The sequence below is a fragment of the Neopsephotus bourkii genome, unplaced genomic scaffold, assembly GCF_033783945.1.
Source record: "Neopsephotus bourkii isolate Nb327-2 ecotype Australia unplaced genomic scaffold, CSIRO-AGI_Nbou_v1 NB_1328, whole genome shotgun sequence".
NCBI classification, from domain to species: Eukaryota; Metazoa; Chordata; class Aves; order Psittaciformes; family Psittacidae; genus Neopsephotus; species Neopsephotus bourkii.
In genome coordinates this window covers 5,754,072-5,780,264 of record NW_026901808.1, presented here as the reverse complement: position 1 = coordinate 5,780,264, position 26,193 = coordinate 5,754,072, and the positions used below count along the sequence as shown (strand labels likewise).

The window sequence follows — 26,193 nt, the reverse complement described above, 5'->3', positions numbered from 1 at the left end:
GGAGCAACTCTGGAAGTTCTGGGCTATCCACCCACTCCAGTTGCTCCTGGGTTTCCTTCTGGGGCCCAGGACTTTGTTGCACTCTTACCATCATTTATTTCAAAACCCTAACAGCCTATGTCTTCATTAGTACTGCAGGTACGAGTAGGAGCTAGGCTCCTGCAACTCAGCAAAGACCTTCCATAGAATCTGTGAGAATACTAACCTCCAAAAAAAACACAATAACCACATTTTAATGAACATCTTTTATGTTGCTGCACCTGTTCTTTCTTTGTTTCCTTCTTGATTTTTCATTGAATTTATGGATCTTTGCCTTTATTTGTCATGCTGAAAATGAACTGCATTCCCTTTATCTGCATGCTTCATTGATAGTGATTTAGTTCTGTTTTGTCTTATTAAGTCGTGCTGGTGAATGTGGTGGTGTTGTGCTTCTTCTAGTCATGCCACATGCATGACTGGAAAAAAGAAGAGCAAACTGAACAGTAAGTTTGTTTCTTCATGGCTTGGAATAAACCCCATGAAATGGCAACCTTGGAAGAAAAAACTGTGGAGCCCAAATACGGGTAAAAACACATTCTTGGGGGAAAAAGGCGTAGCTGGGAAAATTGCCTTCTATTTAAAGTACAAGGCTAGGAATTTTCTATTCTAATTTATAATGGATTTCTTTGTGCCTCAGGCACATCACATAATGTATCATCCTTAGTATCTTATCTATTAGAAGTCATTAGTAAGTATGTGATAAATAATATTTGGTAATATAACTTGTTTCTTAAAAAGAACAAACATACTTGAATTTTGATGGGCTGTTAAATTTGTCTATTTTGTCTTTGGGACTCCTTAACTATTACTAACCCAGGTTATCATTTTAAATTGATATTGACCTTGACTTGATGTTATGGCTTTTTTTTGTTTTTACCATTTCTTTACTTCGTTTCTTTGTGTGTTGGAATGGAATTTGAACTTCACTCATGCCTCCTGTGCCATGCCAATGCCTTCATGCATGCTGTTTGGGTTTGACCATGCTATTCATTATCCACTGCATGTAAGAAAATGTATTTTTTAATTTATTTTTACATTTTAGGTTTTTGCTATTTATTTCAAGTGTGTTGATTTGTTGGGGGGGGTAAAAAGCAACTGCATAACAACAAAATTGTTTCAAATTAATAGGGAGCGTATGTTAATCTTAAAGCTGCTAGAATCTAGGATTCTGTCTATCCTGTATAAATAGGAACATAAAAATTTCTTTGAAGTTATCAGTAGACATTTAAAAGAAATACCGAGAAACTTTACCTGCAACCTTTCTGGTGCATTTTCTCTTTCTAAGAATAAATTTGACTTTTCTCTTAGCAATAGTAATGCTTACTTGGTAGGAACAGGAATGTTTCCATACACCCAGAAACACGTACATTTGTTCCCCAAGAAATGAGCGGTCTTTTGTCTTCTGTTACTATTCTGTATTATAGTCTCTAAAATAAGAGCTGTTGTTAAGGTTTTCATGCTCAAGGCATCAATATGGAGGCATCTTTTACCAGCTCTTCAGGATGTCACTTTCTTCCAGTATAACCTGGTAATACATAAATTGTGGTGCAGCATCCTTGCATGTACATTCAGCATGTAAATTTGCTAAAAAAGTTAGGATAGAATGAGTGTAATCACCAATTTGAATGAAGAGACTTTAGTCTACTATGTAAATAAATGATTATAACTGAATCATTGAAATCACCTAATAATGCCATTATCAGAAATTACACTACTCTTGAAATAATAGTAGTATCCACTAATGACAACTTTTGTTTTGCCAATCAAATGAGAAACAATGCCCAGTTACTGACAAAACTAGGCCTTGAGTTCCTTTCATATTTGAACTGCCCTATTATACAAAGCAAATTATTATCATTAAAAAAAAGAAAAAAGAAAACCTAGCCTTTTTTAATCTTCTATTTTGAACTATCAGATTTAAAATACAAAGATTTTAAATAACAAAGATACTTTGTTAGGTGGGTGCATTAAATAATTGCTGAGTGATGAGGACTGAGGATTTTTACACCACATGTAATATAAAGTCAGTGGGGCTTAGCCAAAACTATTAAAGAAAAAAGTGGTGATATTCCTAGCAACTTGTACAGAGGATGGCTCTGTCCAACTAAATGCAGACTGCAACTGAGAAAGGAGCAGAATCTGGAGGGTGGTATGAGTTCGTTCAGCAGAGCTACAGTGGTCTTCCCACACTCCTATGGGACCAGGAGGACCACAGATGCAAACAGCTAAACTTCTCTGTGCTCCATAGCTGAGGGTCAACATCATGTACATTCTTCAGGTCTCTGTGTTACAGGTTTCTGTCTCCAAAATTGAGACAACAGTACTGATGTCAAGAAAAATGCATTCACAACTGCAAGGTGTTTAGGGAAGTCCTGTAATGCTGGCAACAAAAGTGATTTTTATACTTTATAACATATCAGTTGCTGCCTCTTTGAATCTTGAACCACTTTCCATTCCCACATCATAACAGCAAGTTTGTAGTCCACTTTAAGTAAAAGTGCAGAAGAGTATAATTGCCCCATCTTACTTAGCTGGAAAATTCCCCAGGATTTCTCTCTCCCTCTTAGAGGCAGGACACCTGAAGAGGTTCATATCTGATGTTTTCTCTAATGCATCTTCTCCCACCTTTACAGTCTGTGGCATACCAGCAGTAGGGGAAGCAGCTTCCCAACATGAGCCCCATACATGACAGACTGTGGACAGAAACTGGCCATTAGTGTTGATTTTATTTTCACCCAATTAACCTCTCTAGCCAATGAAATAAAATAGATGAGAAAGGCCCAATAGTAATTCATCATGCTATAAAAGATTAAAATAGATGGGTAAGTAAGCCCAGATACTGTGAAATGAAAGGTTTAGAATGATTTGTAACATTATGTTATTCTGTTCTTATTGTTTGATCATCCAATATCTTCTGCTTCAGAATCCTAAATCCCAGGAGCCTGTTACATTGGATTTTCTAGATGCTGAACTGGAAAATGATATTAAAGTTGAGGTGAGATTACCTGGCTTCTTAGTACCTGTTACTGCTTGTATTTCACTGTACAATAAACAAAACCCAAAAAATATTCTTGCTTTTGAACGGGAGTCTATTTCACTAAAAAATTAAATTTTAAATTTGTTAAGACAATGAATTTATAGAGACGTGAATTATAATTAAACAAATTGAGACATGATACTTTTCATAGGCGGCAATGCATTATATTACCCTCTTTTTGAAGGACACCATGACACATTATTCTTCTTCATTCACTGGCTATTTTTGGGGAGCAGGCTTGTAACTTTTTTTCAGAACAGAGCACTTCTTATTAGGATCTTAATATATTACCTGAAATATTTTTAAAGTATTTCCGTATCTCTTTCAAGTACATGCTTATCGCTGTGGTGAGAAAGAACTGAGAAATAGTGTTAGCAACAAACAAATTCCTTTTTATATTTTTCAGTTTCTAATTTTATAATACATTCAGAAATCAGAATTTTAAAGAATGCTTTGTTAGTTTTGTGAACTAAAGTTGAGGTGCTTAAACATTTTACATATTTTTAACTTATTTTTTCACTTTGAAATGGTTCTTTCGTAATGACACCAATCAGCTTTATTTGTTGTCTGTTAAACTCTACCTTAAATTTCTTTGAAACACTTGCTTCAGAGAGGAATTATTCTCGGACTGGTATAAAAATGTTTTTGTGAATCACTGCGGCTACCAAAATGATAGTGATGTGCTGGGAAGCAGGAGAAATACCAGGCAAAACTCTTTCTCATCCATGCAGATTTCATGCTCTCTCTATGATGTCCCTAACATCAAGGGGTTTTATGGGATGGTCTATGCAAAGTATACCAGAATTTCTGCTTCATAACTCTACTGAGTTGTTACATAGTTAGACAAAGCAATTTCTAACTAGAAAGATCTGGAAATTGTAAACTTAACGTTTTGGTTTTGAAGAGCTATGACTTTCATCTGCATTACCGTTTTCTGTGTTTCTGTGAATTATTTTGAATCACAGAAGATTATTCAGTTTTCATGCAACACCTACTTCTTTGTTGGTTGTTTTAGTATTTTTTTTTTCTTTTTCTTCCTTGCCAATAGATTCGGAAAAAAATGATAGATGGAGAAAGTGGAGAAAAAACATTTGAAACACTGGTCAAGTCCCAAGATGAGGTAAGTTAGGAACAGGAGATTACATTTACAGAAACAAACAAAACCAGAAAAGTACTGTGAAGTGGTGTAAAGATGTTTATTTTGTAATGTCAGTTTGTATCATTTTTCCCTCTAGATTTGGTAGTTTTACTGGCTTACAGTGGAAGAAATTGTATACTTATAAAAAAGAAGGCTTATTTTGGTTTTGTTTTTTCATTTTTTGGTGCATGATTAATCAAGCAGTTGTTGATGAGGTCTTACGCTCAGTTCACCAGGAAATGGACCCAGCCTACTTCTGTGTATAAATCCTAAAACAAAGTAGTTATTTTGCTTGCAGAGACGTGTGAGGATGGGTTTGGTGATTTAGATTGTGGTTGAATATGGAGAAAGCAGTGAGAAAGAAAAACAAAAAACAAAACCTCCAAAACATTTGTATGCCATAAGCAAAGACTATTTGGGATAAATAAATTAATCTTAAAGGTATATTATGCATTTGTGATTTCTGAACAACATGTTCTTTTTTTTTTTTTTTTGTCAAAAATGCTCATTCCTGATAAAGATTGCTACTAGTTTCTCTGATAATATAGACACATTTCCTAGCAATAGGAAATACTCAAATTTAACATGGATCCTTACACGTATGCTCTTCCTCTTGGGGAACTTAATGAGAAGAATCATTACTGGTGTCTAAAGGAGGAGTTCTGGCCAGAATATGCCCCACAGTTACAGTTCTACAGGAGCTTGTTGAAAATGTTTTACTTTAAATGCAAACCAGCATGAGGATAGCTAATTTAAAGACTTAGCAGAAGAACATGAAGCGCATCTAATATCAAGCAGACACTACACAACCCTTAGATATAAAAGTACACTGTAACCATACTCAGCAGAATCTCTGGGAACATACTAGAAATGTAGAATCATGGAATATTATGAGTTGGAAGGGACCTTTAAGAGTCATCTAGTCTGACCTGCCCTGCAATGAGCAGGGACATCTTCAATTTGTGCAGAGCTCCATTCAACCTGACCTTGAACGTTTCCAGAGACGGGGCCTCTACCACCTCTTGGGGCAACCTGTTCTGGTGTTTTACCATCCTCACTGGTAATGTCACTGCGACATTTTCAGATTTGTGTTGTTGTTTTATTTAAGGCGTGTCTTTCCAATCCTATGGGTGAAAAGGGCTCTGTGTAGGTGGTTAGAAAAGGGAGGATTAGAAGGTCAGAAAAATACAGTAACCCCACTGGGGCTGTTGAAGAAATCGTATTCATAGCAAAGTTGTTAAAGAGATCTGAGAGAACTCAGGCTGGGCTTTCATGTCCAAGGCTGTGTGATAAAAGACCTGAAACAGTTGGTCTTGCAACTGCTTACCCAAAGAGGGAGGGAGAGGAATCGTTTACACATGCAAATGCTGGGGTCAGCTACAGCATGGGAGCAGGGGGGTAAATGTAACATCTCTGGGTGCATGAGAATACGTCAGTTATGCATGGCCCAGACCACAATCTGTATTTGAATATAAATGCCCAAGACTTTTGATCCCAGATGTTTCAAGTGCCCAATGAAATTAATTTCCCTCACCTTCCCTTGCATCACAGCCCAAGATTTCTTCCTTTACTTGGATCTCTCTGACAGAAGACAGTAGCAACCAGGGATGGCTGGTGATGGTGACTTCTTCAAGCCATTGTACCCTCCCAGCTCCAGGCTGCTAGAGCCAGAATAAACCTGCTTCATCCCACAGACCATGCATGAGCCATGCATCACTTACGGCTTGATAGCTTCATATATTTTCTCATAAATAGGGCTGATGTGGTCAGTTGCTGTGAACTGACAGTTGCAGTCTCGAGGCTTAAAATTGATGTCCCTTTTGGTTTGCTTTTTGGTTTAGGTTTGCATTGCTTTCCTTTTGTATTGCAGCTGGCCCCAGCAGTGTCTTGGGAGATGACCTCATACTACAGCATAGAGATTGGATTTGTAGCAAGCGTGGGTGGGGTGGGCTGGCGTCTCCCAAGGCCTCAGGGGCTTTCCAGCTGACAGAGAAGATGCCATAGGAACAAAAGCATTGCCACATTGGGGCAGCTGGGGTGGGCAGTAGTGAAAACTGAAGGGTCACAAAGCAGCAATAGCATGCGTAGGCTCTTTGGCAGTGAACAGCTGGGAATGAGACAGTTTCCGACCACTCAATAGTGAATCAGGCAAAGGTAAATGGAAGACAGTGTATGAGAACATGTCATCTGCTGGGTTATCATTGAAGAGATGTTTCAGCCAGTTTGTTTTTGAGTATGTCTACAGTGCTGGTGGCAACAGGATTTAATAAGAGCCCAGTTCTTCTCTTTCTTCCCTCCCACCTTGGGCACTGTACATGGTGTGCAGCCCCTGGCACTGTGCCTGATTTGAAGGGACTGCCAGTGTACTGACTCTTGAGCTAAGTAATAGTGTAAGCACATTATTAAATATAAATAAGCTTGGAGAGGAATCTCTTCAGCCACCTTTTCACTTCAAATATTAAGTATTTCAGGCCATTAGACTCTGATAGATACATCTTTTTTCCCTCTTTATTTTTACCTTTTTTCTTTTTTCTTTCCAAAACGACTATTACATTATTTACACATCATGCTATACTGAAAAGCAGCAGACGTATAATGAGAAGGTTTCAGATTATAAATGTAAAAAAACCAAAAAAAACAAAAACGACATCTATTTTTCATAACCATGGTCATTTTTACACTTTTATTTTACCACAGGAAACAAAAGCCATGTAAAATATACCTGTGGTACCTTTGACTGGTGTTTGTAATGTTGCAGCGCACCAGCTGCACAGACTTCATTGCTGGCATACTTACAAATCTCTGATTGAAAAATAATAGTATGTTGCAGCTGGCATAAAATTGTAGTTTTCAAAGTGGAAAACTGAGTATAATGATGTCAACCAGATGCAGTAATGACCAAATCTATGGGGAACTGTGGGACTATGTCTATCACATAATTTTTCATAGGAAAAGAAAATGAATGGTAAAGCTTATCCTAATGTATTAAGTTATTTCAAAATAAACATTTCCTTCAATGTTAAATTTTTCATAGATACAAGATGAGATTAGAAACACATGTAAGTTTAGCATGGGCTGTGTGTGCAGTCAGGATTACCTGGCTGTGCCTGTATATAGTATATATTTAGACAAAGCTAAATACATTTAGCCAGGGGTACTGTGACCTGAAAGGACAAGCACTGGGTGGTTTTGTGGTTAAAGAGCTACCTAAAATGTCTGTGTATAATTGAGGTTTTAACTTTTCATAGTTTAACTGCAAAATGTTTTAACTACATAAGAGAGATAATATCTTTTATCAAATTTAAATCACATAGGAAAAGGTTTGCGGAGGCCTGGCTAATGAATTTAAAAGGGAAAATGATAGGTGATGTTTTTCTTGGTTTTATTTAAATTTGCATTTTGGTAATGTTAAATAAAAAAGATGAAGGTGATTCTGTTGCATAATATGTTTGGAAAATGTTCATGAAAAGGAATTGCAGGTCAACTTATATTTTTAGCAAAATAATAAACAGACTTCTAAGAGACTTGTACTTGATTTACACTGTATTTCTCAAGAAAAAGTCACTCTTGTTAAGGCTCCTAAGTTAATTTATTTTTTCATCGTTATCTCTTTGTAGAGATATATTGATAAAGGAAACAGGACATATACATGGACTGCTGTGAATGGCACTGATTACAGGTAATTCACTTCTGCTCTGACTTCGGTGTGGTTAAATATACTTTTTGTTTGTTTTGGTTAATATTTTTAGTGTTACATTTTCTGTACTAGCAGGACCACATTGTCTTGTTTCCAGGCTGATAGGGTTTTCTGAGTTGCTTAACAGCTCAGAATTGTTGCTCTGCCTAAGGACCAGAGTCTCAGTCTTTCATGCAGCTGTTGAGATTTAGCACTCGGGTATTTCAGTATGCAGGAAAGAAAGGTTTGTATGATGGATATTAAGAATCTTACTTTTGCTTCTACTTTATTACAGTATAATTTTACTCTTTAATAGTATACTTTCTCTTAGATTCCTCCTCTTATTTTGTCTTTTCTTTGAATTTTCTCCACGTTCTTGTTTTAACATTCATATTAACAATGAAGATGCTATATTTTGGGCTGAATGAAAAGTGCAACTCTTTTTCAGTCACAGGCAATGCTTTTATCAATGACTGCTAATCTGCATGTCAGATCATAGGGGCAGGAACCATGCTACTGATTTTCTCTGAAACCCATTTCTATTTGTGTCAGGTTTTAACTAATTAGCACCGATACTGGTTTGTATGCAAAAATTATATGGTGAATTGAAGCAGGAACAAATGAAGTAATGGATAAAATCACATTCCCCCTTGAATACAACATTGGGGGTGTGTATTATTTCAAACTTGTTTGAACACACAGCTCCATAACTTTAGAAGAAATGTAGGAACTTGACATTATACAAAACAAGTTAAGGTTTACCAAGTACTAGAAAAATTCACAGAATCATAGAACAGTTTGGGTTGGAAGGGACCTTCAAAGGTCATCTAGTCCAACCCCCCGCAAGTTCAACTACTCCAGTTCAAAACTGTGTGGTACAAATGCTGAGTCAAATTTTTACCAAACCAGTATCTTTTTTGTTGTGAGTTGCAGTAGTCACAGCCAGGCTGGTTCCCATTTTCAAGTTATGTTCTGCACAGGTGTACAGCCAGTGAAAATGCCAGTGTTAATTTGCATGTAAAAACAAACAGATCAGTTTTAACAGGGAATGCAAATGTAGGATCTTTTATTCAGCATCCACTGTTTCTGTTTAACTGCCTCCATCTTTGTACTTTGTAACACAATAAAGTTTTTTATCAGATTGTGCCATCTAGCAATCAGTAAGGAAATACATTTGAGTTATATGACTTAATTCTTACTGAGCTTCCTGGCATGAAATACAACAAAAAACCCATCGAGTCACATTGCATAAAACCTATTAAACATGAAATTATAGATTTTAATTGGCAATTTCTGCTAGCAGTAACTGTTAATGACAGGTAAACTGTTCCTGATTTCCCTAGAGAATTGGTAGAAGGCTATCACTAAATGTTCAGCAATCTCACTTACATTCTGTTTAAATTACAAACGTGTCACTAAAGGTCATCTCATTTATGACTCAACTGTACAACTTTATTAATGTTAATTTCTGTGGCTATCCATTAGAAACCACTGCAGTTCTACAGTGATGAAATACGAGTGCAAAAATTATGGATGTGATATGGGAGATGATTATTCCTCTTCAGTGACTACACCTACCTCCTGTCCTTTACATACCTGTTTAGAAGTGAACTCTTCTACACATGTATTGAGTTTATTTGCAAAAAGAAGCTCTATATTTTTGAACAAAAATAAGTATAACCTAAAAGAAATACATTGCAAATACTTTGCAAACCTTAAAATGTTATTAGACAATGATCTTTAAAGTTTTTTTGGTGGTGTCTGCATGATTCAAGAAAATATTTTGCATCTTGAATGTAATGTAAATTCAGGTATTGACAGATACATTTCCTAATGAATACTGTGAGCTTTTATATTAGTAAAAGGAGAATCTGTCATTCTGTGAAGCATGCAAATCCGTCTAGTACCACATGGTGGTTTTTGCAGTCAGTGATCACTTTGACATCTCTTACATTGGGATGTTAAATGTTAGAGGAAGATACAAGAAATTGTGTCTTATTATTTGCAATTATTTCTAAATTCCTTGCTTATACATTAAAAAGTATATTTATGCTTAAAAGAATGAAAACAAACACAGGCAGCTTCAGGACCAGCAAGAACCTACTGTGTCTATATAGTGTAAGGCTAAGTATGCCACAATATGAGCTATCTCATCTTATTCTTGATGAGCCAACTTCCAAATGTGTTAACCGCTTTCAAAACAAATAGAAGCTGAAACTGGAAAACTGCTGCAAATAATATAATCGCTTTACTTGTCTCATTTCTATTGCAGTTTGGCATTGGTGTTACCATCATACAGCTTTTATTATATTAAAGCCAAAATAGAAGAACCAATAACTCAGGCCATATGTAAGTACTATGAAGGTTCCCCGGTTTTGGCTAGTATTGCCAAGTCTCAGATGCATTTAAAAAAAGCAGCATTTAAAATTCATAAATTTTGTGGAATTCACGGATGTTCTCATGATGTACCCAAAATCTGCAGCAATGATTCAAACCCATTGTAACATCTAAGGTACAAGAAATATTCTATAAAGATAGAATATGTGCAGGTACCCCAGTTCCACTGACAATCCCTTCACCCTTGCTCTGTGCTTATAGAATCATTGCTTCCTGTATCCTCTGTTGCTGTCGTTTTAAGGGTCTGGATTCTATTTTTACATTCTGTTAGTTAAATGTCATGATATAGACTACAGTAGTAAAGCTTTTTTGTTGTTGTTGTTGCAGTTATTTTTATAGTAGTTACAGTATAATATTTAGGAAATTGCCTCTGCTGCCTGTAGGAATAGATTAATGTGAAAGTGCTGTTTGGTTTGGCTTGCAGCTAGGTTTTTATTTTGCATTTTGCAAATAGTTTTAGTGGATGTTTGTAATGTATTTTTGGATCAGACTAATTTCAAGCCATTTGCAGATTCTGGAGAGATAATTGGAAATGATACTTGTGAGTATTCACATGCTTTTTGTTTCTTAGGTGTAGTTTAATCTAGACAGTAGACAAAATAGAACCCATCACGTGCTTTCAACTTTATCCAAGTGTTACAACAAACTTGAACAAATATGCTATTAAATGGAAAGTTAGAAAAGCACTATGAATCTCTCTGACAGGCATCGGTACTGTTAGTTTAGAGAAAAGCTGGTTAGCACTAAATCACTGTCCTCTACCATTGCTCCTGCATATGAAGTGGAATATGGCAAGATTTAATAATCAGTAATTTATTTTTTAACTTTGTCAAATAGTGAGTAGTTTAAAGTTTTAGACAGTGAATATGGTTCTTTTGATGGAATAGATCATCTGGTTTTGCGCTTATATCAATACAACCTGCAAAACAGACCCTTGAAATAGCCACAGTATATAGAAGGTACTTGAGAAATAATTGAGAAGGACGTTTTCTTCAGTCTTCAAAGATGTTTGTCTTTTTTCCAGACTACAGCTGTATGTAAATTGAACCTTTGATCTATCTATGCACAATATTTTTATTCAAGGGGCTGTTTGAATAAAATATTGTTTTGTGACCCCTTTTGCTTTACCCTGTTTTTTTCTGTTTCCCTGCTTTCTCTTTCTGATGGATAGTGGCAATCAAAAAGGGCAAGTATATTCTTGTTGCTCAATTTCCTTCTGTTTACTGCAGTTGATATTTTTCACTTGTATTTCTATTCCTACTGGATACTCTCCTCTGTATTCCTCATCTCAGGGTTTTTCCCATGATCATTTGGTACCATAACAATAGAAAGAGGAAAAAATAAAAATGATGTGAAGTGTTTGTTTTCATGCACATTTCAATATGTTGCTAATCTCTAATCCTTCTTTGTCTGGTCCTATCAGTGTTTAGTGACACCAGTTTTTAAAGTCATTATTTTCAGTAGCATTGGAAGTAATGCTTATATGGATTAGTTTTCTAAACTTAATTGCAAAAAATGCTAGAAGGATTTTTCTTCATGCTCTTTTGTGTCCCAAATATTTTTTATATCAGACTGTAGTTCTAATGAAAGCACCTCATATGTTTTCATGTTGTCATGATAATGAGATGTCTTCTTTAAGTAAGTTTTTAGATACATTTAGATACATTATTGTTGCCAGGTATATGTTGTATAAAAATCAAAGTACATTCTTTTGATACTGTGAAATACTGAGAAGTATACAGTATATTAGTAGGAAAGTGTCTCAAAATAAACACTTCTTTCTAAGTTCACTGGTGCATGCAAAAGCTAGTCAAATATTTTGAGAAGAAAAATGATGGCAAAAAGCCCAGTTTACTTACTTGGTATTTACTCTTCATCTTTGTAGATTCAGAAACACTGAAGCTTGATCATTTTGATGAAGCTGGCTATACGTTTATAGCACCAAGGTTGGTTAATTTCCCAGTAATATTATTTCAGTGGTATAGGCATTTGATCAGCTAGTGACATTTACAAATACAGATTAGACCAACGAAGTTTTACTTTGGTAGAAGATATTAGTAAAAGAGTAGCTATTAAATTCATGTTTTACAAGATCAGTTTTCTTGCTGGAGCATAAGTATCATCTTCAGGCTCTGATTCCTGTTTACATTAATCAGAGAAAGCTGTAAAATCTGGTGTTGATGTTTCAATTTAAATCTTGTGCACGTCTGTTCATTTCTTGTGTTTATGACTTCAAAGACTTTATAACTTTATACTTTAGCTTCTCATTTGCAAAATCAGTACCATAATACTTACGTTGAGATGTTTTCCAATTTTGAGATAGTGTTTCAAATCTCGCTAACACTTAGCAATGAATTAATTTTTCATTCATTGAGCATACATAAAAAAATGATTGAGTCATTGAAAATTGATTAAGTTCATTAGTTCCCTTTATTTTTAATGTGAAATCATGTAGTATTCATTGCCCTTGTAAATTATATTTGCAAAGGAAAGGTAGCATAATACATAATTCTTAAAAATGAAGTTCCTTTAAGTGATAGTTAAATAAGGAAAATGCTGTACTACAAAGCTCAGTTAATTGTTGAATTTCTTATTATATAATAAATATTTATATCCTTTTAAATTTCAAAATTAATAAATCAGTTACAATGAATAGATTGATTTGATGTAAAACAGTTTTCTGTCTTCAAATGTATTATCAGCTTAACTGTATATTTTTTTCTGAAAGACTGAAGTTATTGATAATCAATTGTACCAATTAGTAGGTTCCTGCAAGTCCCTAGTTGTTGGGCTGATCAACGTGAACGCTTGATACGGAAGTCTGTAAAAATGTGAAATTGGCATAGTAAGGCAAATTCTGCCTGCAGTCTTTCAGGGATGTAGTAAAGTAAGTAAAGGGTAGTAAGATAGCTTATTCATGTGAAATACTTGAACAGACTTCTTTTGTTCATAAAATTAATTTAATATAAAAAGCTCATTTAAAAAGAGAGCTCCCTGCTTTTCTGATGAATGCCCTCTACATTTTAATTAAAGTTGTTTAATGGAACTCACCATCTAATATTTGCCTTCAAAATGCCCAGTGACTTTTATTGTGCTTGCTTGCATTAGATGACTTGCCTAATGATACATTGCTTTACTTTATTACGTTGTGTAAAGGACAGTAGTTTACTGTTTATCTGGTTTGCATATGTCAAAACAAAGAGTGTTTATGTGGTATGTACCCTATTAAAATCGCCTTTAAGACTTCTCAGAAGATAGGACTGTGTCCCATAAATCCACACTTAGTTGAGCATGAAGTGACTATGTTTTAATCAGCAGTTCATGTATTTTTCAGCGCAGTTTAGCCCAGGAACAGTATAAATTCACTGGGCATTTTCTTGTTTATTTTACAGACTATGATCTCCCAATTTCATGGTCTACACTAGTCCTGAGTACTTTGTCTGGGAAACTATGCCCAATCTCATACAAGTCAATTTCAGGCAGGGACTTGAACACTTTATTTCTTGTAGATGCCCCCAGTATTCACTATGGTTAACATTCAATATTGACTATGGTAGTCAGCTGATGACGTACTGTCAGCCTGATAGTTGCGCAGTCCTACTTGGACTTCTAAATTTCTGAGCCATATTTCTCTGCTTTATCTGAGAAGCATATCTGAGAAGATTATAATCTGAGATGAATGTTCTCTTGTTTTTCAGAGAATATTGTAGTGATGTAAAAAAATCAGAAAACAACACTGAATTTCTATTAAATTTCAATGAATTTATTGACAGAAATACTCCAAGCAGTCCATCATGTAAGTATTCTTCTCAATTCACTGCATTTTTCCTCAGGAAAATACATACTAGTAAATGAGAAGTAGTCTAAATGACAGCTTTCATGTCCAAATCATGTGCTTTTGGTTTTTATCTTTGCTGGTTTGGTATTTTATTGTTTTTTAGTAGAAATACATCTAGTGCCAGGATTTTCTACCCAAGGTAGACATTGTCAAATTAGTTTGCAGTTTTCTGGTTTTATTTAAGAAAGTTTGCAGGACATTGCATTATGTCTCCAGTGTTTTCCACAGTTCCTCTCAGCATTCTCTTCTAGCAGCAAATGCTACCAGTTCTTTTTAATACACTCCTGATATTTTGAATCTGTAGTTTTTTTTTCCTTTGAGTACATAAGCCAAAGTAGTCTCAAATAGACTTTAAAATCTTGTAGTGACATCTTCAGTCTGCTTTCTTGTCAGTGTATATAAATAAGAAAAGGAGCTGAGAGCTAAAATAGCCAATAACCAGAACAAAAGATAAGTTCTACTGCTGGTTCACAAATTGGTTAAAGGGATCTCATTTGGGCTTGGGTTAAGACCACAGATTCGTGTAACTGCTACAGTGGTGAGACTGGGCTTTGGGAAGGTATTAATGTTCTGAAATTGGGCCTTAAATACCATTTAGAATAAATGACTTAATGCCTTTGAGTGAACCATGAGTAATGCATTAAAGTCTTGTTCTCATGAAAAATTCAATGTTTGGATTTGCTTGTTTACTCATACCAGTGTGTTTAGCATTATTAATAATTTATAAACAGTTGGAATATACTTTTTTTTTCTTGCATTCCCTGTGTCTTTTTAGCATATTATTGTCATGGATCACTGAATCTTTCTGCTGAATCAGACTATGTAACTGAAGGAATGTGCACTTAGATGTGCGATCTTCTCACAAAAGGCTATTTTTGTATGTATGTGTGGGTGGTGGTGTTCTTAATAGAGTGATTTTGTTCACTGACGTGTTGCTGACTGACCAAAATTTTGCTGGAGTTCCTTGACTCAATCTTAGGAATCAAGGCATTCACCCCAACTGATTAAATTAGTTAAAAAATTAAAATTCTAGTTTGATAATCACTAGTTTAAGCAAAAATTGGGGACACATGAACTGCTATTGTAGTATATGCTAGGGCCTAATAAGTAATGATGCCAAAATGTTACAAATTATTGCTGTATTTACTTTTGGAATCCACAACAATTTCACTTTTTCCCTTTTCTTTCCTAATACTTAAGTTACTTTAAAAATAGTCTCCTGAACAAGTAAACAGTGTTTACTGAAGAAAACACTGGCTATTAAAATTATCTCAGCTAAAAATGCTTTTCAAAAGGAATAACTACAAAAGTTCCCGAAGTGAATAATCTGTAAGCTGGGTAACCTGTTAGATGTTAGACAGAAAGTCAGACAACTACCTATGTTGTCACTAAGTTGACAGTAAAAGCAATTCACCCTACTTGTCTTCAACATCTGCTTCCTGTAAGTAATCAAGTCTCACTTTATGGAGGCACATGCAGCACAAGGGGATCCTAAACAAAAAAATGGACCAAACAAAATATTAGGTGTCTATATTAGCAGATGTAAATATCACTCTGAGAGACATGTTTGGATATTTTTATTCATCTAGACTATCAATAGAATTTCCAGAAAAGTATGGGTACAGCAGGATGACATATCAATCTAAGTGACTAATTGAAAATTGTTTATCTCCCTGTACACATTTGCAGAAGGCAAATAGGTTTTGTTGAGAGGCTGGGACTTAGGTGATATATATTTACATTGTAGTCGAATTATCTCAATTTTTTGTAACATATAACTAAATGTTGTTTTGTTGCACCACCTGAGATAAATAGTGATTGAATGAACACATGCTTTAAATATAGGTTACTTTCCAAGTCTAACACAGGGACTTTGCAAAGTTGGGATCTGGACCCTTTCTTATTCCAATGACAGAAAGACAGTTTTTTAGGATACAGTGAAGGAAAAGTTTAAGTGAAATCAACAGTGTGAGAGCAATCTATTTAATGATAAATGATTTACGTAATTTAAAGTTAGTATGTCAACAGGAATAGCCAATTTTTTGTGGCTATAGAATCTCAACAGCTCACAATTTCATTTGATCCACTTTATGAAATTCCACATCATATGTGTGTCTTAATTCTTTTGATAGGTAATACTGATATGGTTATTAGAGTTTTGCTGGATGCAGGATTTACAAATGAACTTGCCCAAAATTATTGGAGTAAGCTGTCTCTGTAAGTATTCATTTTATTGACTGTGATTGTTTTTAATGCATTTCAAAGTTTGATAATAAAATAATACGCATGTATATGTATATACAGTTATTTTTTATACAGGATAGCTATTTAATTCACAGTTATGCACTTAAATGGAAACCCTTAGCATAGGAACTTGTGATAAATTTGGTCAGTTTTCATTTTAAATCTTATTTTTGCTTACAGCGATGGAGTTGTTGCACAATTTGTTGTTACAGACGGTGGGATTACTAGAGTGTTCCCAAAAAGGTAACAAATACTATAAAACAGTACAATATGGTCATTTTGAAACCTGAAAGAATGGAGTGCTAAGTAATGGGTTTATTGAATGAAAAACAACTTCTACATTCTGGTCTGTAACTATGATAACTATAAAATGAATAGAATGTCTTGTTTTCCTTTGATTTTACCTGCATCACTGCTTGAAACCGATCTGTAACATTATTTCCATAACAAGTCGTGTAATCCAAGTTTCTAATCAGTGTAGAGTAAATGCAGTGCCCTTGTAGTAGCAGTTGGGGCTATACTAATCCCTAATTACTCCTAAGCACTCATTTTCCTTGCCAGGCCTGTACTGTAAAGCAGTAGGTGATCTTCTATTTTTTAGACTAATTAAAAGCAGACCAAAAGGTCTCCAGACACCTCAGGAGAGAAAAATGTGTCATTACCAGAGGGCAAAAAGGGAATGTGAAAGTTATCCTATAAAAAACCATACATCCCCACCAGTGACTGGGAGTAGTGTGGGCACCAGTATACATATATCGGTAAATGGAAAATGTATCTGTTCTCTTAGTTTATCCTGTGTTTCCCCAAAATGGGAAAATGGCAGTGCATTTTGCTCCCCAAATTATTTTTTTCCTGTTTTGTTGTTGTTAATAATATAAAATCTTTTGGGATGACAGAGCCTCAGGCATCCCTGCCCATGTCAGCAGGGTTGGAACTAGATGATCTTAATGTCCTTTCCAACCCAAACCGTTCTATGATTCTGTGATTTCTCCAGAGCTCTAGCATGTGCTGTAAAGTTTTGATTTTATTTTCTTGTAAGTAGTTTTGCAGTTACATTTGTTTCAATATATTTTAAAATGATAAGATCCATGTTTTTCCAAGAATACTAATTTCTTCTTTGTTTTCAAGGTTTTTTTACAATTACACCTTGCTGTTACCCAGGGAAAGATGACAAAGTATCAGGACTATATGAATGAATCTCACACTGTTTCTGACTGTGAAACATTAAAAAGACCATAATAATTCTGCAGCACAACTGTAATGAGACTCCTAACTATCTTTTTTGATCACTTTTGTATGTGTGTGTGTTTAGGGCAGGAGAAGATTGGCTGGAAAATGCTGAAACTTATGAAGTCAGCTTCTATAAACGGAGCTTAGATAATGACAACTATATTTTCACAGCTCCATACTACAACAGTAAGTTATCACTGTTTTGAAATGTCAGAGCTAGCTAGACAAATGTAAGAATACTTCTGTCAGTTTCCCATGGCAGTTGAGGTCACTGACAAAGGATGCAAGTGAGGCATTTCATATGGAAAAAAATCTTGGGACATCACCCACTATTAAGGAAGTGGTAGCTAGGAGGGCACTAAACAAAAGACATCATAGTTTTTGTTGACACAGGGGCCCTGTATGCTCAGAATCAACAAAGCTGAAAACCTGCAGACTTCTGGTGTTTGTGTATTATACTGAAACACTGTTTTACAAAGATGCTTTGTCAAAATTGTTTTAAGAGGAAGTGAAAAAATACTGCACTCAAGGACAATTACATTACCTTAAAAATCCTTCCTTGAGCTGAGATTTTTATACTTCCTCAGCACCAAACCTGACTTGGGGGAGCAGGAACAAGGGTCCAAAGTCCATGACAAGAAAGTCCACTGCACCACTGCTGACTTTTAACGTTGCTTTTGAATTCTATTGCAAATTGCTGTTATTCACCAAAAACAATTTGTCTGAAATACCATGATATTTAAAACCTAAATATGTACAATAGTACTCGTTACTGATGTGAGCAGCATTAACTTTCCCAAGCTCATCTAAAAGGCAGATGCTAGCACAAATGACACACTCCTAAACGTACGGGATCTTTTATTGCTGTTATTTCATACTTATTTTTTTCATCTTTTCTCAATAAAATGTTAAGAAGGTAATTGACTATGTTCCCTGAAGCCTTTGTTGTTCCTCATAAGCTCCAGGGAGTGTACTTTTAACTTGCTTTTTCATACTAAGCAGTGTTGAAAACAGGCTGAAGTCTGTCAGAGAAGTAATTGTTGGTCAGTGAGTGGTGTCGGTACACCCTGCACTGAAAAATTCACAGACGACAGCAGGATAAAATCTTTGGCTCGGATCCTGGTTTTAACAGAGCTGCTCACATGTGTAAATCTATTCATAGCTCTGTCTGTAGGAAAAGAAAAAAAGACTACAGTAACTTTATGAAGCAGGGAAACCACGTACCAAAATTGAATGAGGAAAATTAAACAAACGTATTCCTTTTCGTCATCCAGATGTTAGTGATCTATTAGAGGTGATAAATGTGCAGTACATCTGGGTCAGTGCTGTTGAAAAAGGTTTTTTTTAAATCATTCTGGGTATTTGAACAATCATTAATTTTGGTTTCAGAGGTTATAACACCCTAACCTTTTCTTTTTCTTTTCCCTTCTATACTCTTAGAAAGTGGTGCCAATAGCTATGAAACAGGTATTATGGTAAGCAAGGCTGTGGAAATAACAATTAATGGGAAGCTTCTGAAACCAGCAGGTAAGATAGAAACCACTCTAAAAACTTTAGTTATTTGCTTGTTGCTCAACAGTGAATTAAAAATTTAATTGAGATTTCAAAGGCACTTCATATAACATTCTTGTCTCTGAGACTGTTTTAATCTTGCTAGAGTAAATCAAGCCAAAGATCTGGTTGTGTTTGAGTTGGAGTGCTTAATTTATTAGTCTTATGAAGAATGTTGGTGGTCAGACAACAGAGCAAAAATCATATTTTATCCTTTTCCAGTTTAATAATTTAAATGTTATGATAATTTTTCCCTATTTTTAGGATTACACAGTTACCTTTTATTTTTTATTTTACTAAAAAAGACTTTCATGTATTTCTTGTTAGTTGTTGGAATAAAAATTGATGCAACCAGCTGGATGGAAAATTTCACAAAAACCACAATCAAGAGCCTGGTAAGCAACTGACCAAGTCTTTTTTGAACTTAATTTGCATTTCTCAAAGCTTCAGATGCAAATAGGTCTAATAGCTCTTTGTGCCAGAGTCACACTGATGCATAGTTGCCAAGTAGTTGTAGTATTTAAATCATCCAAATGCACAAAATAAATCTATGTTGAAATAGGCTCTATTTTGTACTTCTTGCTTTTGTAATTACAGAACATGGATAAAGACAAAGAAAAATTACATATTCCAGCCAGTAGGCTCCCTGCTAAGATTATGCTGTAGCAATTAATTAAATCTGAAAAAGAATTGGTGAATCTATTTGTATTTAATATGGAGAATAGGTAAACAGTGAACAATACGGATTTATATTTCAACCAACATCACAGCAATTTAGCAGAACTTAAGAAAATAATTGCATGACCCTTTCATTCTGTATGTCTAATGCTTAGGTGTAAAGGGGAAGGCAAAACTAAGGTATTAATGTACACTGGGGAAGGAGAGGCACAAAATGAACATAATTATGGAACAATTGGATGAGTCAATATTTACTGTTGGTTCTATATTAAGGGAGTTGAGAACAGTGTTCATTGTAGGTATTAAAGCTGTAGTTCAAGGGGTAGGCACATTCATCGCCTAAATGTCAGAACAGTGAAGGACAAAAATACATAACTGAAAAGAGAAATAAAGAGGAAAATCTCGGAATTAATTTGAGATGAATGACAACAGCATTATCCGATAGTTGTTTTGCTCGGGGCATAATGCAAGGAGACAGTTATACTGGTCTGTATAGACATACTGCAAGAAAAAAAGAACATGTAATCAAATCCATGAAACCTAAGTGGTGATGGTGGGCTTCCTTTATCACTTGGGATTCCCATGCTTTGAGAAAGTTGAAGCCTTTCCTGATCCTAAAAAAGATACTTGGCAATATATCTCGTAGGCCTTCTTTCCAAACCCCAAATGCATGTCAATGTATGTGTTCTTTCTCTACAACTCACAACAGTGACATCCTGAGAAGTCTTCCAAACAAATATTTCTCTAATATATTAAGGGTACTTAAAAAGGGAAATGTATCGAAGGCTTTGTAATAGACAGTAGCTGTTATGCTGTTGATAATTACTCAATGCAGATTGTTCACAGAGATATTTGTGATAAACTAGGCACACTCAAAATTAATTTAACTTAATACAGAGACACTGAAAATCAAATCACTTCTGGTCTTGATTAATATCACTGCAAAATAGAGTTTCTATTGAATCATTTTTGTGAATTTTGCTGTACTTTTTTTAGTGCAACAGTGAAATCTGCGGCTGTGAGAGAAACAGTATGGTAAGAAGATGTTCAGTTTATTAATATCTGGCAGATTATGAAAACTCATTCTCTCTACGTTTATTTAAGACAATGATTCTGTCATTATTTTAGGTTAATTTTGCAGTAAAAAAAGGACTTATGTTTTGAGAAAGATATTAAAATAAGGAAATGAAGGGGTAAAAGGGTATAAAATTCAGGTGAAGTGGTTGATGTGAGAGTCATTGCAATGAGGTTATGAGAACTAGAGGGAAGAGGAAAGGTAGAGTGATAGCAATAGAAAATGATGTGATGAGAAATGTAAGAAAAACGTAACAGTAATTTTCAGTGCAAAAGGTGAATCCTGAGAAAGGGAATATTAAAGAAACAAACAAACAAAACAGAACTCTGAGAAAAAGAGCACCTTAGAGAAGATAAAGACAAACTCAAAAGCACCAGAGTATGTGATAAGCCCTTCAACAGTCATTACTCATCCTTGTCTCCTCTGTTCCCAGCCCATGCAGGACTGGGGGATCCTGTAGCTCTGCTAACACTCAGGAGAGCACAGCTTCAGGGGCTATCACAGTATCAGATTCTGCCATGTGCTTAAAAGCTTTCTCTGCTCGGGTCTTCTGTGAGTTCTTTTGTGGAGTGTGAAGATCATTAAATGCAAGAGTTGCAGCTAAAAGGGTGCTCTGGGAGGTTATCTATTTGGCCTCACTGCTATCTTTCCAATCTCTGACTGCTAGGATCTTTTACAAAGTGCAAAGCACAAGGAACCAGTGCTTCTCACTCCTGCACCTGACACCTGGAAGAAACCCACTACAGTTCTTGGCAAGCGAAAATAATCATGACTAGCAAGCTGAGAGTCTGCCCTTAAAGCTTTTTGCCATTAAAAGCTGCAAATGGAAAAGGACTTGAAGCATGGCTGAAGCACATGAGAAGTTATAGTACCTTATTATGAGTTAAGATTCAATTATAATCAGATTTAATAAGGATATAGCTCTTAGAGCTAACAAAGTATTGAGCAAATAAGAATTTATAAAACAACTTTTATGAAATGAAGCCACAGATAAGCCTTTGATCTTAAAAAAAAATATAATACGATAATACTGCTTATTATAGCTTAACATTGGCCCTTGGCTATGGGGTTGGGTTATGATTTAGCCTGAGCCACATAAAGATAATTCTGAAGTGTTGAATAAAAACCAGGTTCTTACAGAGTGTTATCCTGACAAATCCTTCCTGTAAAACATATTTTACTTTCTTACAATAGCATGTGGACTGTGTTATCCTTGACGATGGTGGATTTCTTTTGATGTCAAATCGGGATGAATATACACAACAGGTATGTATAGGTTTAAGGACAGAACATGAAAAACAATGAGAAGTTTTAAGAGAAAAAACCGTCACTTCACTTGCAACTTACCCTAATAACATTTCTGAATCACAAAAAGTTTGCTGTATCAGAAATTCAGGTTATTTTGTAAGTCTTTTTCACACTTTTACTTATGGCTCAAGATGCCATACCCCTACAAAGCTGAATTCTTTGTGCTCTGCCCTTAAACAGTTTAGGCTGCTGATGGACCTGTGATGGTGAGGGCAAATAGTATGGCATCAACACACCCGCTTTCTCATATTTCTCTTGCTTTTCCCAGAGTAGAGTAATCTCATTGATAGTGCATTTAACAGTTATTGTCTAACTGGAGTTCCAACCAAGCTCTGGGGAGATAAATAGTCAAAGAAATAAATAAATGCATAAGCAGCACAGCCAGATGAGTTATGTAGAGGACAAAAAAATAGTGTGTGAGTGGTGGAAACAGTATTTTTTACTTTTTTATGAGAAAAATACCTGGAAATAGTTCAAAATCTCTTTATATGCTCCCTCATCAGATTGGAAGATTCTTTGGTGAGATTGATCCTGGCCTGATGCGAAACCTGATTAACATGTCCCTGTATGCCTTTAACAAGTCGTATGACTATCAATCAGTCTGCGATCCTGAAGAAGAACCAAAGCAAGGAGCTGGACTTCGTTCTGCTTATGTGGTCAGTAGTCCCTTGTCTGATGACTGACATTCCCTTAAAAATCTGCAGGTGCTTATACAAATAACATCGTCTCTGTTGTTTTTTTCCCAGCCTACGATAACAGATATTTTGCATCTAGGATGGTGGGCTTCAGCAGCTGCCTGGTAAGTTCAAATGTGTAAGAAAACTGTATGTACAAACTAGTGTTCAGTGGGTGAGTAGTAAACCTGCTCTGAATAGTTTATGCAGTTTCTCATGGTGAAAATTCATAGCTGTGTCTCCAGTGTTCTACCAACAGCTGAATACAAAACTACTCTTGTGTGGTTTTGTGATTGTGTGTTCTGACTCAAAAATCAGCTACATGAATCAGACTTGTGATTAATGTTCTAAGTCTGATTGGCAGGTGTGAAGGTTCAGATGAAATTACTACATTTAGAATTATTGATCACTTGATTCCCTATTTCAGAATATCATCTTTCCCTTTTTCTAGCAAGAAGTCTTAAGAAAATGAGTGGTCTCCTTAATTGAATCATTTTACAAAAATACATGAATCTTAGAATCTCTTGGATTGCCTACCTGCCTTTTCTGTAGCCAAGGGCAAAAGTTGGTATATCTGGACTGTTGTGAGGTTCTGGGATTGACCTTGAGAGAGGCAGAATTACACCAGTAATTAGGTTTATCTTTCACAATCAGAATGCTGGATAAATTTTGAAACTAAAGATCCATTTAAGCTTTCTTTTCTTTTTACTTTGGTTTCTGCATTGTTAATAATAGCCACAAGAAGAATTTTACTTACTTCAGAGCCATGTAGATAGATACTGCTATGAGCCACTCCCTCCAGCACCATGTTGGGCTAACTAATGGGGACTGATGTGGTACTTTTGCACTGGTCTCAATTGCACTCTTGGAGACGGTTCCTTTTTCTAAAGTTCTATGGTGCCTTTTTTTTTTATAATAATTATCCAGCTGGAATAGATTACCTACTTTATAAAGCTAAGAGTTAAAATATGTAGCAGCTGAACAAACATAGTAATTTTCTCACAGATAACACCATGAAAACTGTATATTGGTTTTTATTGGTTACATTTTGTTAACAGCAAAAATATCAGTTTTCTTGGACAACAGCAAACCTCAAAAACTGGAGATGGGCAATAATCCAGAAGAGAAACTTGAGCTCTTCACAGAGAAACTTTAGTTTATCAGTGTTCAAATCAGACTCAGTAGTCTGGACTCAATTTAGACCTGAGGTTTATTTTGTGTGATGTTTAACTTGAAAGCATCACATGAAAGTACTTTCTATGGACATGTTTTTAATGGAATCTAGGTCAGAAGCAGGCAGAGAAGACCATTAAGCAATCAGGGTGAAAAAGGGCTGACAAAAAATGGAATTAGTGAGGCACCTGGCAAAAGCAAATGCAAGGAAATAAGAGAAACCAGGTTATTAAAGAAAACTATAGTGTTTCAGGAAACAATGTGGGATAAAGGTGTGAGTGATAATATTCAAAATGTATGTGGGCTGCATCAGCATTTAGTTAAGAGAGTACGTATCATTTCTCCGTCACGCTCTTTTAAGTTGGATTTTACAGGCTGCCTTTTTTACTCAGTTCCCTGTAAAATCTGTGGTAAGCCCTTATGAAGCATTGCAGTTTTCAGTCAGTAAATTTCATCACTGTTTAATGACATCAGGTCTCTTCTCATCCATGATGGCTGGTGCTCTGTCCATCTGGTGATTCAAGGCACAAAGATGAGGATATGAACCGGTGCTCATTTAGGCAGTGCTTCCACTGGAAAGGTGACAGGCCGATTCAGCTTCTTTACATGTGTATCACACTGGATTAGGAAAAAAGGAAAAAAATTTGGCAGCTGAAAAAAATTATACATTCCCTCTACTCTGCTGAACAGGCATTAGAACAGAATGACATGAGAAGAGGTCAGGTCATATTTGTAGGCAGAAGCACACCTAAAACATAACAAGGAACTACACCTTAGAATGTTTAAGCAGAAGCAGTGAGTCAAAGTATAACTTGTAATTCCTGTTTTGACATGTTGTTAGATTGAAGGGGTCATGTATGTGGCAAGTTGATACTTCCAGTAAATAAAATAGGAAATATATGATCATGAGTGAAAAAAATAATCTTAAATAAATGAACCTCCTTAAGTCTTAAGTGTTTCAGCTGCATCTAGGAGGAAAACGAATTTCATACCTCAAGAGCAGGAATAGAGATGATTCTAAAAGTCAACTACTACAGTAACTGTGTTTATAATACACTTGTAATATTTCAGTGGTTGTCTCCTTCTCAGCAATTTAATGAACCTTAATCAGTGTAAAGTATCTAATTCAGGAGCATTTTCCCCGAGTGTGTTAAAAAGGAGTTCTGGTTGGTTGAAGTGTTAAAGGAATGCCAACATGCCTCTTCCACCTCCCGCAGAGGTGTAAAAGGAGGACATGGATGACAAGATAATATTTCTATTACATGAGTTATGGGCACAAATGATATCAAATCTCAACAGCAGAATAAAAGATTAGTGAGAAAGAAGACCTGGGAGAAAGTGAGAAAAGGAAACCAGAATCAAACTGCAGTGTTTGAAAAAGACAGCTTTCATAACTGGCAAATGCAAAATGAGCCATGATGACTGTGTTGTTTATAACTCTTATTTGAGTAGTTTTTAAGGATCCATTAAAATACAGAGAAGACAAAGAGCCTTTAATTGTCTTTTTGTGTTCAGGTCTATCTTACAGCAGCTGTTTTTGAGCTTGACTTTTCCACGTTTCCTTGAAGCAGGTAAGTCAAGAGAATGTTAAAGAGTCAACTTTGAGTGAAGTAGAAGGTAAGAATCTAGGCTGGGGGCCATACTTGGATCTCCCCATTGCATCTGTGACTTTAAAATGTCATTTTATATTTATTTATTTTTGTCTTTCTGTCAGCTGATATGGAAGACGATGATTTTGGTGCGGCCCTGCCTAAAACAAGCTGTATCACTGAGCAAACTCAGTATTTCTTTGAAAATGATGATAAATCCTTTGGTGGGATTGTAGACTGTATAAACTGCTCCAGGTAAAATTGCTTCAATATAAGTAATAACTTTTGGATATTCATTTATCTACCAAAAGATAATTACACTATTATAGGAACAAAAAATCTTGGATTAATTGCACTGAACTTACATAAGAAAGAAAGAGGGGTATATAGGCGGTAAAATGATAAATTGCATTTTTTGTATTTGTTTATAATGAATTTTAATAGTAATAATTACAGAATTACAGAAATATTTAGGTCAAATTTTTGTTTTATAATCTGTATAAGCTCCGTGAAAATTGTATTTCTATCCTTGTTACAGTTTGGATA

At 35.4% G+C, this 26,193-nt stretch overlaps 1 protein-coding gene across 1 annotated transcript in view; it reads left to right on the top strand.

Moving 5' to 3' along the window:
* The window catches only part of CACNA2D1 (calcium voltage-gated channel auxiliary subunit alpha2delta 1), a gene marked incomplete at its 5' end in the record, with an annotated part of 176,474 nt that overhangs the window by 132,380 nt on the left and 17,901 nt on the right, over nt 1-26,193 (top strand). The window contains 18 exons of the mRNA XM_061366389.1: nt 2,963-3,034; nt 4,125-4,196; nt 7,832-7,893; nt 10,163-10,239; nt 10,799-10,828; nt 12,173-12,233; nt 13,986-14,083; nt 16,258-16,342; nt 16,550-16,612; nt 17,682-17,785; nt 19,040-19,126; nt 19,478-19,545; nt 20,825-20,863; nt 22,098-22,169; nt 22,715-22,867; nt 22,958-23,010; nt 25,574-25,629; nt 25,773-25,902. Coding sequence (XP_061222373.1) covers nt 2,963-3,034; nt 4,125-4,196; nt 7,832-7,893; nt 10,163-10,239; nt 10,799-10,828; nt 12,173-12,233; nt 13,986-14,083; nt 16,258-16,342; nt 16,550-16,612; nt 17,682-17,785; nt 19,040-19,126; nt 19,478-19,545; nt 20,825-20,863; nt 22,098-22,169; nt 22,715-22,867; nt 22,958-23,010; nt 25,574-25,629; nt 25,773-25,902 — 1,382 coding nt within the window. The remainder of the gene's footprint in view (nt 1-2,962; nt 3,035-4,124; nt 4,197-7,831; nt 7,894-10,162; nt 10,240-10,798; nt 10,829-12,172; nt 12,234-13,985; nt 14,084-16,257; nt 16,343-16,549; nt 16,613-17,681; nt 17,786-19,039; nt 19,127-19,477; nt 19,546-20,824; nt 20,864-22,097; nt 22,170-22,714; nt 22,868-22,957; nt 23,011-25,573; nt 25,630-25,772; nt 25,903-26,193) is intronic.